The sequence below is a fragment of the Periophthalmus magnuspinnatus genome, chromosome 20, assembly GCF_009829125.3.
Source record: "Periophthalmus magnuspinnatus isolate fPerMag1 chromosome 20, fPerMag1.2.pri, whole genome shotgun sequence".
Lineage (NCBI taxonomy): Eukaryota > Metazoa > Chordata > Actinopteri > Gobiiformes > Gobiidae > Periophthalmus > Periophthalmus magnuspinnatus.
This window is the reverse complement of record NC_047145.1, coordinates 206,676-221,603: the sequence shown is the minus strand read 5'-3', so window position 1 is coordinate 221,603 and position 14,928 is coordinate 206,676. Positions and strand designations below refer to the sequence as shown.

The 14,928-nt window shown below is 44.6% G+C and overlaps 1 protein-coding gene across 1 annotated transcript in view; it reads right to left on the bottom strand.

Moving 5' to 3' along the window:
• abca4a (ATP-binding cassette, sub-family A (ABC1), member 4a) overlaps positions 1-14,928 on the bottom strand; it is a 51,209-nt gene that overhangs the window by 18,450 nt on the left and 17,831 nt on the right. The window contains exons 9-19 of the mRNA XM_033986220.2: positions 11,694-11,810; positions 10,369-10,566; positions 5,352-5,557; positions 4,933-5,109; positions 4,405-4,627; positions 2,688-2,909; positions 2,190-2,394; positions 1,691-1,762; positions 1,492-1,620; positions 400-577; positions 184-315 (exon numbers count right to left, since the gene is read on the bottom strand). Of these exons, the coding sequence (XP_033842111.2) occupies positions 184-315; positions 400-577; positions 1,492-1,620; positions 1,691-1,762; positions 2,190-2,394; positions 2,688-2,909; positions 4,405-4,627; positions 4,933-5,109; positions 5,352-5,557; positions 10,369-10,566; positions 11,694-11,810 (1,859 nt within the window). The remainder of the gene's footprint in view (positions 1-183; positions 316-399; positions 578-1,491; positions 1,621-1,690; positions 1,763-2,189; positions 2,395-2,687; positions 2,910-4,404; positions 4,628-4,932; positions 5,110-5,351; positions 5,558-10,368; positions 10,567-11,693; positions 11,811-14,928) is intronic.

The window sequence follows — 14,928 nt, the reverse complement described above, 5'->3', positions numbered from 1 at the left end:
CCTCCAATAATAAAAGTGCACACGTTAAGAATACCACTTTACAAATCTAACTTCCTTAAATATAAATATAAATATAAACCCTGGTCTCTGTCTTTCTTTTAATGTTCTTTCATAAATCTGTCACATTATCTCATCGTTTTCGCTCAGTGTTTGTTGAATTCCGAGCACATTCCGAGCACATACTCGTGGAAGAGGATGTTGTGTTGGGGGCACGTTCCCAGAGCCGTGCGGATGGCGTTCATGTCGGAGCAGATGTCTTTTCCATAAATGGTCGCCGTTCCTGAAGTCGGAGGGAACATCCCGGTCAAAATAGACCTGGGACAGAGGGAGATACACGAGAATAAACGCCGCGGTCAGGGCCTGAGACGGAGCGCGTCGTTTCAGGAAGAAAGGACGTACATGGCCGTGGTTTTCCCAGCTCCATTTTGTCCCAGGAACGCCGTGATCTGCCCCTCGTAGAAGTTGATGCTGAGCCCGTCCACCGCGGGTCTGTGGCCACCACGGAAGGTCTTCACCAGATTATCCACACAAACTCCCTTCACCAAATCGACCGGCTCCGCTTCAAAATAACACTGAGCTGGAAAAGAAAAGCATTGGCTGATGTGTTAAAGTCTTAAAACAGGAGGAATTATATAAACTTAGATGAACAGAGACGGGTCTGTGTCACAGACCTGTGGGACAGGATCAGACTCTCACACTCTCGCTGCTTTAAAGTCAAAGTACAGACAGGTCGTTTTGTTCAGAACAGAATTATTTAGTTTAGTGTGACTTAAAGTGTGAGTCTAGAACATTTAGTTTAGTGGATCGTTAAAGTGTGAGTCCAGAACAGACGATGGACCTGGTTTAAAGACGAGGAACTTCACTTCAATCGGGAAAACAACATTTATCCATTTACAATGTTGGAGAAAATGGTGAACAGTCACATTTTTATACAGTGTTTTACCATCTACAAGACTCAAAGTGATTTACACACACACACACACACACACACCCCCACACACCCACCCACACACACACACCCACCCACACACACACACACACACACACAGGGGCCATTTAAATTGTGACTTTTTGCGTTTCTATCTCCGTTCTCTTCGTATCTCTGAACCTCATCTTTGTTCCTTCTTTTCATCTGAAGCGTTTCTGTTTTTCTTTAAAGGAGGAAACGACAAAGACTTTATGAGAGTCAGGAGTCAGGAATGTGCCCAGAGTAAAGACGACATCACAGATTAACCAGGAACGCACACACACACACACACACACCCCCACACCCCCACACACCCCCACACACACACACACGACATCACAGATTAACCAGGAACATGAGAAAAACACTAATGTGTGTGAACATTTAGTACAAGAGCAAATATGCACACACATACACATATACCCTCTCTCTCTCTGACCCCCCTCTCTCTCTCTGTGACCCCTCTCTTTCTGACCCCTCTCCCTCTGACCCCTCTCCCTCTGACCCCTCTCTTTCTGACCCACCTTGTCTCTCTGGTCTCCTCTGAGTCTTGTGGTCACATGACGTTGTTTCTTCTTCTTCCGTCTTCGTTTTCTGCGTCTGAAGTTCTTTATTTGACCCGTTCTCGTCGTGTTTCTTCTTCTCTTGTTTGACTGAATAAAAACAGGTTTGTTTGTGTTCGTTTTTGTGTCGTTTAAAGATAAAATGTCTTTGTTTTTTTACCTGGAGCCACAGAGTTAAACCAGAAGTTTGGACGCAGAGGGAAATAAAACGGCTGCCCGACGCCAAACTGCCCTGAAACACAAGACAAACACGTCACGAATGCGACACAAACACGTCACACGCCTGGAAACGCTCCTGCATGTCTCACGTTAAAGCTGCACTGTGGGATTTTTCTGGTGGAGGGTCTGCCACCTGCTTGTTACCATGGAGATATCATTACTTTGATGAAATGTTCCACAGTACAGCATTAAACTGGTCTATTTACCATTTGCTCATCTACAAACTTTGAAACATGGATTCTTACAGTGAGTGCGTCGCCTCTCCACAGACCTGACCTGTAACTTGGCCATGGCTACGTGACAAGTTTAATGCCTTATTGTGAAACCTTCCAGGAAAGTTACAATTAACAATTAAAATATTTTGTTTTGAAAGAGAAAAAGAAGCGAACGTGACAGAAGCTCAAACATGGACATATTTTTGTGCATAAATATTCTCTGACCTGGGAAGACGTTGTCCAGGTACCAGGCGAGGGCGCCGTAGAGCAGAGCGTCCAGAGCCATCATCACCATGGAGCTGAGGAACGAGAACTCGTCCCCCTCCAGAGGACTCGTCTGAATGTTGTCCCACTGAACGCCGAGGCCCTGCTCCTCATAACGAGACAAGTACTCTGTCCCGAAACCGAACGCCACCTGAGACAGAAGGCTCTGGAACGACAAAACAGTAACTAAAGTAAAAACATGTAACTGTACTCGAGTAGACGGCAGAAACAGAAGTACATGTCACATCCATAGTTTTTATGTAAAACACAAGGTCTGAGAAACTACATATAAATAATCATTACTGTACTCGAGTACATTTTTGGGGTAATTACACTTTTTAGAGTAATGATGAGAAAAGACCGCCGACCCCCCAGAACCCCTCTGACCTCTGACCCCTGGACCTATACCCCTCTGACCCCCAGCAGCACGCTCCTGGACCTCTGGACGTGGCCCCTCACCAGCAGCAGTTTGAGGTCCTTGGTGATGAGGTCCTGCCAGGTGAAGCAGACGACGTGGGGGAGGTACAGACTGAAGTAGACGATGCCGCAGCACGCCGCCGCCAGGTTGGCCTGATTAAAGAAGACGCTGAGGAGGAAGCACTGCATGATGGTCGCCGTGGTGAACGTGAGCAGGAAGAGGAAGAGGAGGACGGGGTCGCTGTAGTTCAACACTCGTCCTCCCTGTGAATAAAGACAGAGCGGAGTATTACACCACCACCAGAGGGCGCCGCACTCGCTTCAATCACAAAAGAGTCTCAGTAAAAAAAGAGCAAACAGAACAAAGACCAGGACTGAAACGTCCACGAGGCTGAAACTTAAACTCATCAGTTCAATAAAAGTCTGAATGACTTAAAGCCATACTGCGGAACATTCCAGGCAAAGAAAACATAAAACCTCCATGGAAACAAGCAGGAAAAGTGACACAGTGCAGCTTTACCTCTGAAGCACTCAGAGCTGTGATGCAGTGGTAAAGAAGTACTTATTTTGGTTACTTAAGTAAAAGTACAGGTACCGGAGCAAAAAAAATACACAAAGTAAAAGTCTAGTATGAAAAAATATTAAAGTATATATTTAGAAATGTACTTAAAAAATTTTAAGTTGTAGTATGAACTCGGATTAGAACATGAATATTTTGCCGTTTTTTTGTTTAGATTAGACTAATGCAGCAGAGGGCCAGCAGGGGGCAGCAGGGGCAGCAGGGGGCAGCAGGGGGCAGCAGGGGCCAGCAAGGGGCAGCAGAGGGCAGCAGGGGGCAGTAGAGGGTCAGCAGGGGGCAGCAGGGGGCAGCAGAGGGCAGTAGGGGCCAACAGGGGGCAGCAGGGGGCAGCAGAGGGCAGCATGGGGCAGCAGAGGGCAGCAGGGGGCAGCAGAGGGCAGTAGGGGCCAACAGGGGGCAGCAGAGGGCAGCAGGGGGCAGTAGGGGGCAGTAGGGGGCAGCAGGGGCCAGCAGAAGGCAGTAGGGGGCAGCAGAGGGCAGCAGGGGGCAGCAGAGGGCAGCAGAGGGCAGCAGAGGGCAGTAGGGGGCAGCAGGGGGCGCTCATGTCTGTGGAGATGCTGTTCTCTTTCACTGAGGTTAATGACTGACTGGTTCTTCCTGAAACTCCGTAGTAACAGTGATGTCATTCTCCAAACACCTGCACAGGTGAAGATTAGAAACACTCAGGTCAAACATTTATAACTGTTCTGACCCACACGATCAATGACATCATCATTAACAAACAGGAGGGGGCGGGGCCTAAGGGCCACTGTTACATAAGGATTATGTCATTTTAAATATAATGATTTAGTTTGGTCCAGAGGTGGAAAATAACAAGGGAAGAGAAGAAAAGTACTGTACTTAAGTAAAGTACAGATACATAAAAATGTATACTTAAGTACATGTTACTGTACTTTTGTGTACTTTTAAAAGTAAAAGTATTTTTCTTATTGTGTGAGACCTGCTGAAAAGGCTGAGGTTTATTTTTAACACGTTCAGAATTTGAACAAAACAAAAATATACAAATAAAAACAGAAAAAAACTAAATTCAGCTCAAATCTTTATCAAAATCACCAAATTTGAAGCTTTAAAAGACGGTGGTGTGTTTGTGTTCTGTTTGTTCTCTGTAGTGTCTCAGGGACCTCTGCTGGACACTACAGTGACCTCTGCTGGACACTACAGTGACCGTGTGGTTCTCACCATGGTGATGGCGGTGAGCAGGGCGGTGCTGGTGCCCATCATCATGAAGCTCTCGATGAACCAGGACGACCAGAGGACGCCATTTGTGACGCCCGCCGCCTTCAGCGTCTCCTTCAGCCTCAGCTCCTTCTCCAGGACCAGACTCTTCACCATCATCGACACGGAGTAAACCCAGGACAGGACCGTGAAGACGGGGAAGCAGCGGCTCAGAGTCAGCATGAAGCTGGAGGAGAAACATGTAAATGTAAAAGGTCAGAGGTTTATACAGAGGCTCAGAGTCAGCATGAAGCTGAGGGGGGCCTGGGTCAGACGACAGTACACTGGTGTGTACAGTACTTATGTGTAATCCTCTAGGAGCAGTTTAAACAGGTACTTTAATACTTTTACTTCAGAAACAGCATTAAGTACTTCTTCCACCACTCAAACTGAAGTACTGTTTTGTAAATAAAACTTATAAAGTTAGGTTACACTATTCTCATGAGACAACACTGAGCTCTTCAGGTCAAAGGTCAGAGTGACGGCACTTACAGGTCATCCACATAACAGGGGTAGGGCATCTGCTGCAGGTACACGCCCATCGGCCGCTCCTTTCCTGTGTGAGTCTTTATGATGCTGTGTTCTATTATGTCCTGGAGGTAAGCGAAACCTCCCCAGACGTAACGCAGGTCATCCATGGGGTCAGCCCTGGGGCCCGGGTCCCAGTATCTGCAAGACAGTTAACATTAGCAACAACAGGAGCTAACAGGAGCTAACGCTAACCCCTGAGGCTCATTTTACAGCAAACAATATCTTTTTCTATCTGTGTAATGCCTCAGTCGTCCAGGAGGGGTCCACAGCAAAAGAAATGTCATAAACGTGTCATAGATAAAAACTTTTTACATTTTAAGCCCCAAACCTGCACCACAATTAAACATATAAACACACACACACACACACACGAACCTGACCTGTCTTTGATTTTATTGGTCCGCTCCACGGCGTCGATGTCCATGCGGATTTTGAACATGACGTGCGGAGGGACGTGATTGGTCCATGAGAACATGTTTGTGAAGATGAGCCCCGCCCAGAACTGACCGTCTTCCAAAAGGTCCAGAGCTCTGTGTGTGACCGAGTCTTCATCAGGCATCGGCACAAACTTATCCAGCAGCACACACTAAACAACACAACACACACGTGATAAAGAGGCACATTTACACACATGTGATAAAGAGGCACATTTACACACATGTGATAAAGAGGCACATTTACACACATGTGATAAAGAGGCACATTTACACACACGTGATAAAGAGGCACATTTACACACATGTGATAAAGAGGCACATTTACACACATGTGATAAAGAGGCACATTTACACACATGTGATAAAGAGGCACATTTACACACTAAACAACACAACACACACGTGATAAAGAGGCACATTTACACACTAAACAACACAACACACATGTGATAAAGAGGCACATTTACACACTAAACAACACAACACACACGTGATAAAGAGGCACATTTACACACATGTGATAAAGAGGCACATTTACACACTAAACAACACAACACACACGTGATAAAGAGGCACATTTACACACTAAACAACACAACACACACGTGATAAAGAGGCACATTTACACACATGTGATAAAGAGGCACATTTACACACTAAACAACACAACACACATGTGATAAAGAGGCACATTTACACACATGTGATAATGAGGCACATTTACACACTAAACAACACAACACACATGTGATAAAGAGGCACATTTACACACTAAACAACACAACACACACGTGATAAAGAGGCACATTTACACACTAAACAACACAACACACACGTGATAAAGAGGCACATTTACACACATGTGATAAAGAGGCACATTTACACACTAAACAACACAACACACATGTGATAAAGAGGCACATTTACACACTAAACAACACAACACACATGTGATAAAGAGGCACATAATGACACATTTACACACAAACACACATAAACCAGGGACACACTGACATTGATACCAGTATCGAGTATCGGCTCGATACCAGGTCCCAGTCCTCTACTGGTCAATGAGCTGCTGATAACAAGAGCCGATATCAAGAGCCGATACCACAGTAACTGCGTTGTGTCTTAATTGAGACTCACAGCTCATCTTTGACCCGTGCGGCTCTGTGCCGCTCTTAGTGGCTCTTTGTGGCTCTGTGCGGCTCTGAGCCGCTCTTAGTGGCTCTTAGTGGCTCTTTGTGGCTCTTAGTGGCTCTTAGTGGCTCTTTGCAGAGGTGACATAAAGAGGCACACTCTCTGTTCTCCACATTAATCTCATCTTTAATCACAAGACTCTGTCACATGAACTGTATAAATATTTAATGCTCTGAAGGTCTTTATATTTCACAGCAGATATCAGTGTTTATGATAGTAGCATGCTAACGTGGCTAACGTAGCTAACGTGGCTAACGTGGCTATCGTAGCTAAGATACCTTACGTGGCTCTGGTGATTCTTTTCTTGTGCACTGGGACTTATCACAACTGACATTTATCGGCTGAACAGAGTTTAGATTTTAAAAGAGGAAAAGAGCGTCCAGACTGGGCCACGTAACACAACACTCACTGTTATGCTAACAGGCTCCCGAGCATTTAGCTCATTAGCAGTTAGCACATTAGCAGTTAGCACATTAGCAGTTAGCCCGTTAGCAGTTAGCGCGAAGCAGCAAAAGTGTAAATATTAAAGCCACCAGTTTATCTACATAAATAATATTAGAATTTTTCCAAACCACAGTGACGTCAGTAGAAATAAAACAGATTCAAATAAGTTTGAGAATAAAAATAAATCTGAGAATAAGATGAAAAAGGCTGAACTGTAAAAATCCTGTGAAATAAATGAGATTCACCAGTGTGAAACCAAAAATAATGTCCCGTATCTACGAGTACTCAAAGTGAAATACTCGTACTAACAATGAAGTACTCGTACTCCAAGTGAAGTACTCATACTCAAAGTAGTAGTAGTAGTAGTAGAGTAGTAAGTTGTTTTGTAAAAGTTGCGTGGTGCAGATCTAATGACACTTGTTGAGCTGTGTCACTTTTACAAACACTTTAATTAAAGTGATTATAATGACATAATGAACAGAGGGACACGCCCAAGATGTACAACTGTTATAATGAGTCAGAGAGTTACACAACGTTTACAACCACAACAGGAATTTACACTGGAGGAGGCACACTGGAGGAGGAGGCACACTGGAGGAGGCACACTGGAGGAGTTACATTGGAGGAGGAGGCACACTGGAGGAGGAGTCACACTGGAGGAGTTACACTGGAGGAGTTACACTGGAGGAGGAGGCACACTGGAGGAGGAGTCACACTGGACGAGGAGTCACACTGGAGGAGGAGTCACACTGGAGGAGGAGTCACACTGGAGGAGGAGGCACACTGGAGGAGGAGTCACACTGGAGGAGGAGTCACACTGGAGGAGGAGTTACACTGGAGGAGTCACACTGGAGGAGGAGTCACACTGGAGGAGGAGTCACACTGGAGGAGGAGTCACACTGGAGGAGGAGTTACACTGGAGGAGTCACACTGGAGGAGGAGTCACACTGGAGGAGGAGTCACACTGGAGGAGTTACACTGGAGGAGGAGGCACACTGGAGGAGGAGTTACACTAGAGGAGGAGTCACACTGGAGGAGGAGTCACACTGGAGGAGGAGGCACACTGGAGGAGGAGTCACACTGGAGGATTTAGTCTGTTTTGATGTTTGACTAATCCTCTGATTGAACCAAGCTCAGAATAACAACTTTAGCCAGAGAAAAATTTATTTATTTATTCATTCATTTATTCATTATTCTTCATGTGACCTGGACCTGTTCCACTGAGACTTAGACTCTATTTTTCAGGGGAGACCTGGGCCTTATTTTACAAGTGTTTAGTGATGAGACTGGAGCATCAGGAGGAAACCAACACAGAGAGAACACGCAAACTCCACACAGACACAGAGAGAACACGCAAACTCCACACAGAGAACACGCAAACTCCACACAGACACAGAGAGAACACGCAAACTCCACACAGACACAGAGAGAACACGCAAACTCCACACAGACACAGAGAGAACACGCAAACTCCACACAGACACAGAGAGAATACGCAAACTCCACACAGACACACAGAGAACACGCAAACTCCACACAGAGAGAACACGCAAACTCCACACAGACACAGAGAGAACACGCAAACTCCACACAGACACACAGAGATCACACCACACACACAGGCCCTGAACACCACACAGGCTCTGTCACAGTCGGGTCCAGAGCTCTGGTCATTGTTCCGGTCACAGTCGGGTCCAGAGCTCTGGTCATTGTTCCGGTCACAGTCGGGTCCAGAGCTCTGGTCATTGTTCCGGTCACAGTCGGGTCCAGAGCTCTGGTCATTGTTCCGGTCACAGTCGGGTCCAGAGCTCTGGTCATTGTTCCGGTCACAGTCGGGTCCAGAGCTCTGGTCATTGTTCTGGTCACAGTCCAGTGACAGCTGGAACTAATCTGTCCTGACGCTCCTTCTCCACTCGTCAAACTCAAGAGCTGTAAAGCTTCAACTTGGACAAAAAAACAAAAAGCACCAACTATCCACAAACCCACCCACTAATGCCCCCGTGCCACCCGCCCGCCCGCCCCCGCCATGTTCCCCTCCGCCCCGCCCGCCCCCGCCATGTCCCCCTCCGCCCCGCCGCCCCCGCCATGTCCCCCCAGCGCCACAGGCCTCTCGTCCCCATCAGCCGACGCAGGCGAGGGGCCCGAGCTTCAGATGAACTTATCCACTTGGATGAGACGGTTTTCTTCCCATCAACTTAAAGGCAAACATGACTCTAATCTCAGACTGAAAACACTCTGTTCCACCTTGTGATGTCATCATGTGGTGATACAGGAAGTGCTCCACTGTGTTTTTAAACTCCACACACCTTCATTTATAGAATCATCTGGATCATTTCAGTCCTGGAGTTGTCTCTTATCTCGACTGAACTAAAGGTAAAAGGAGGAGTTAACATGACAAACTACCACTTGATGACATCACAAGGTGGAACAGAGCGTTTTGAGCTTTGGAGATGTTACAGACAATAATAAATGAAACAAAACACAACTCCAGGTCTGATTTTGAGGAGGGAGCTGCGTGAGAACATGGATTAAAGCTGCAAGAGTCAGTTTGTGTTAATTAAAAATGATATAAACCAGTATTTCTGACAGTTGTCCTGTTGCATATATTTCTTATTTTTCCAGCTCTGTTCGCGTCACATTAGGAGCAGTTCGAGCAGTTTCCCTCCTGCATCTTTCATACAGTACATTTCTTATTTCCAGCTCAGTTCTCGTCACATTCGGAGCTGTTTGGAGCTCACAGGAGTTACACAACCGTCGTATTGAAACGCTTAAGGATGAGGATTATTTTGTGAATAGGCCTGTCCTTGAACTTGGCATTTTAGGAGCTGGGAGAAAAATAGGCCACATTCCTCTGTGTCCCACACGATAAAAGACACTTAAAATGTCCAAACAAAGATCGTTCACGCCTTATTAAGACTCAGAGCATCGTTCTGGGGCCAAGTTGGAACTTAAATATAACAGAAATGAGCCGCACATCATGAAGACGGCTCTGAATAAAACTTTACAAAAAGACGCTGAGTTCATTTAAAATAAAAATATACTCGTTGTGTAATCGTCCATACAAGGGTTTGTAAAGTGTTATTCAGGCTCATCTCTTCATATGGACAAGAGTAAAAAGAGTCGAAGGAGCAGGAAGTGCGCCCATGATCACTTCCTGTTTGGAGCGCGGCGGCAGTTTAGCCACGTGCATTTATATAAACAGTCTGAGCCTTTACCTGAGCCTTTAGCACAACATTTACAGGACATTTCTGATGGATTCCAAATATATAAATAGTACCAAAATTAAAAGTCAGATATAAACCTGAGTCATACTTACGTCCCCGTACTGGTTGAGCTTTTGAATCACTCGATCGATCAGGTGGAAAAGGTCTCTCCAGTCAAACTTTGGGACCCCCAGGGGCCTCTGCTCCGCTGGGCCGTTGTACAGGAAGTTCAGAATGTGTTTGGAGGAAAACGGAGCCTTCTCAAAACTCCTGTCGATAAAATCCATCACTGAAGGATTACTGATGACGTCCTGGAACAAACGCACAAAACATCAGCGATGAACCAATACTAGAGCGACCTCGGGGAAAGAAGGACCTGATTTGTCTGTTATTAATGTTCAGATCTTGATTTACAGACACAATAAAGAAATAAAAACCTCAGGATCATGTAGAGGGTTAATACGAACATTTAAGACCAGAATGAGTCACACAGATTATACGCAGAAAGTGAATTAGAGCCAGAGTCGATGGAGCAGGAAGTGCGCTCATGATCACTTCCTGTTTGGAGCGTGGTGGCTAGCAGGTTAGCGATGTCCATTTATATAAACAGACTGTGGTTTTAAGGAAATAAGAGCCCCTTTGTCCCTAGGTATCGATTCATATCTGGTATCTGCAGATAATTAAAGATAATTCAAGTCAAAGTATCGGCATCGGAACTGAAAAAGTTTGACTGATGCATCTCTACAAAATATATTAAATAATATTCTATTTAACATAACATAAAACCTGACACAGATGAAGTTTGGTAAAGTCATAATCTGTTTAAGGTGATTAAAAAACTCTTATAACTGATTAAACAAGACAGAAAAGTTACACAGGGGATCTTTAAAAAAAAATCAACTGATGAGACAAGTTTAAGATAATTTCATCGATGAACAAAAGAGAGAGCAAAAGGTCAAAGGTCAAACAGTAGCCGACACGGACAGGAAGTGAGGGAGATGAACGCTGGAAAAACTGACAAAAACACTCTGGTCTGAAAATAATTCTGAAAACAGGTCAAATATGAACAAAAATATAGTTGAAAATGGAAAAAGTGACAGAAGTGCAAAGATAATGAGTTAAACTAGAAACTTTTACAAAAAATATGATCAGAACAGAACGATGTGATCAGACTTTTATGAGGCCACAAAACAACAGAAAATGTGTAACAGACGTGGGTCTGGGTTAGTGTTAGCGTTAGCGTTAGCATTAGCTCGCCTCACAAAGATCATTTCTACAGGGACTTGCTGTAAAGAAGTTGATTTTACATTTTGGCCCATTTAAATGAACCAAAAGCCACGATCTCAACTTCTGCTTAAAAGTGCAGCTTGAACTCCCTGATGTGTGTGTTGTTGTGTGTGTTGTGTGTATTGTGTTGTGTGTGTTGTTTTTGTCGTACCCGGATCATCTTGACCTGAACTCCATCTTGGAAGAAGGTCCATATTTGTGGAGCCACCTCGTCCCAGGCCTTTCCCAGAGTCCTGAGTCGCTCCAGCTCCTCGAACGTGGAGTTGGCCTGAAGGAAAAGAACAGCTTTAATGTCAGTGACTTTTAGATCTTCCACAGATCCATGAATTCAGTGAATGAATTTGTGTTTATTACATCCACCCAGTTTATCAAATACACGACCAGTCGGACGTTTGGACACGCCCCCTCTCATTCAGTGTTTTTTTTTACCACTTTCTACATTTTATAAACACACAGAAGACATCAGAAATATGAAATAAGATATATGGAGTTATGTAGTAAAGAGAGAAAAATAACTCCACTAAATATTGTATGTCCAGACGTCTGAGCGGTCGTATATTTCATAAGCCGAGCTGCCAAAGAAAAGAGTTCATCCTGTGAACTGTTTGTGTTTCCAGGTCAAAGAGCGACAGACACGAAATCCAGACTAAACCAGGTTTAATCCAGACAGAAATAAACCTTTAATTAAGTCTTAATCAGGACTCACAAGAGTGTGAACCAGGTGCAAACCAGGAGATTTCAACTGAATTAAAGTATAAAAAAATAAGTATCTAATTAAACCGATGAAGACCTGTTTGCACATTTCAAAACTCCTCCAGGAAATTTAACAACTCAAAGACTGAAATATGAACCAATAAACTGACCCAAGAATCACATGAGGCTCAGAGCTTTTCCAGCTTCAAAGGTCAAAGTGCTTTACATCAAGAACCACACACACATTCACACACATCAGTGCACACACACACTGGGGGTGAGGGGGTTAAGGGTCTTGTCCAAGGAAACAACAACAGCATTTATCAGTGGGAGTTGGAATCGCACCATCAACCAGTGTATCATTGACTGATCTGACGCTCGACAGGTGATGTTTATGTCGACAGTGCGATTAGCACCTTCCTTTACATAATAGTTTGTTGTTGACGTTATATTATTTATGCAAACGCCGCCTTTGCTCTTTGGATCTTTATATTTTGTCCCGTCGGTCCTCGTTTCGCTCTGAGGACCTCTGTGTTTGTGGATCTTTATATTTTGTCCTGTTGGTCCTCGTCTCGCTCTGAGGACCTCTGTGTTTGTGGATCTTTATATTTTGTCCCGTCGGTCCTCGTCTCGCTCTGAGGACCTCTGTGTTTGTGGATCTTTATATTTTGTCCTGTTGGTCCTCGTCTCGCTCTGAGGACCTCTGTGTTTGTGGATCTTTATATTTTGTCCCGTCGGTCCTCGTCTCGCTCTGAGGACCTCTGTGTTTGTGGATCTTTATATTTTGTCCCGTCGGTCCTCGTTTCGCTCTGAGGACCTCTGTGTTTGTGGATCTTTATATTTTGTCCCGTCGGTCCTCGTCTCGCTCTGAGGACCTCTGTGTTTGTGGATCTTTATATTTTGTCCTGTTGGTCCTCGTCTCGCTCTGAGGACCTCTGTGTTTGTGGATCTTTATATTTTGTCCCGGCGGTCCTCGTTTCGCTCTGAGGACCTCTGTGTTTGTGGATCTTTATATTTTGTCCCGTCGGTCCTCGTTTCGCTCTGAGGACCTCTGTGTTTGTGGATCTTTATATTTTGTCCCGTCGGTCCTCGTTTCGCTCTGAGGACCTCTGTGTTTGTGGATCTTTATATTTTGTCCCGTCGGTCCTCGTCTCGCTCTGAGAACCTCTGTGTTTGTGGATGTGAGTCAAACACTGATTGGACCGATCACTTTGACCTTGTGTCTCTGTCAAAGTGAGGTCCTCAGCCTCGCTCTGTCTAATCAGCCGCTACATACCATTCCCACAATAAACCGCCTAAAAACAGGATTTACAAAGAAAACACACACATTCCCACACACAGAGCGGCGTTCCCGTGGGCCTGTCCCGATAACGAGCGACCTTAATATTACACTCTGCATATTTACAGAGAGGACGAGGTAAGAGTCCAAACTCCTGAAGTGTGTCCAGAGCAGAGACTGTTTATATAAAAATGAACACAGTGGTGACGTCTCACTTTTCTGCTCATGTCACTGATGAACTGTTATTTTTACGATGTAACTGTGATGAAATGTGTGTTTTAATGTGTTCACCTGCACAGAACCTGCAGAGGGAAAGAAACTCACTCACTAAAATCACTAAATCTGGTACAAATCATTTTTTCTTTTGTACAATTAATGAGTTTGTACATGGCCCCTGACAAATAAAGAATAAATAAAGACTTAGTGCACTTCTTTATACAGACTGAAATAATCATCCAAACAGCTCAGCTCGATTTAAATAAACAAAAACATTGTATTAATTGTAAAGTCTAGATGTGATCAGATGAACCAGCGCATTCTCGTTATTATATTTGAACAAAAAAACCTGAAACTGTTTTACCTTTGCTCATGTGAAGCTTTTGTTTGAGGCTCAAATTATAAAATAACTCACATTTTGTTGAATTAATAGAAAATGAATAAAAGACACTGCTTTATAAACCCAGTATTTGTTAGCGCAGCCACAAATGTTCTAAAACTCCAAGTACTTTCTACCATTTAAATGGTTTTATGCTTTTACGCTCAAACTTTAACGTGACAAACCTTTAACATGCTAATTGTAACGCCAGCACACGCTCGCTGTTGTGTTGGTACAGTGTTTGTCCTGAGCCGCGTTCTCCGCCGGCTCTTTTGGCGTTTTCTGCAGTGGGGGATGACGGCTCTTAAAAGTACACCCAATTAAACGCCTTCCTCTTGTGTGCGTCTGATTCTGGGTGACAATGAGCACAATGGGACCCGGGCGACAATGGGGGCGGCGTGCATTCAGCCCGGACAGAGAACCTCAGGCAGGTTCCCACACGAGCTTCCTCATTCCCAAGAGACGAGGAAAAACAACAACATTTAGTGAAGGATTCAGTGGATAAACAGACGGCAGATAAGAACAGAGTCTGCGTTTGGACGTGAAACGACGATTAAAACAGAAGCCATTTTGTTATAGTTTCATTCTATAGATGAATTATATTTAACACAGATGGGGACACTTAGTGAATATTTAAAGACCAGATTTGATTGACAGCAGAAAGGGGCGTTACCTTCAGCAGCCTCGCTCCTGATTGGCTTGAGGTCTCTACACCTGCTCTGGCCTCAATGAGCTTCATTTGGAGCTGAAGCTGTGGTGACGTCACACTCACACTTTTGGATATTTATTAGTAAAGTACATAAGTAATCGACAGGGAAA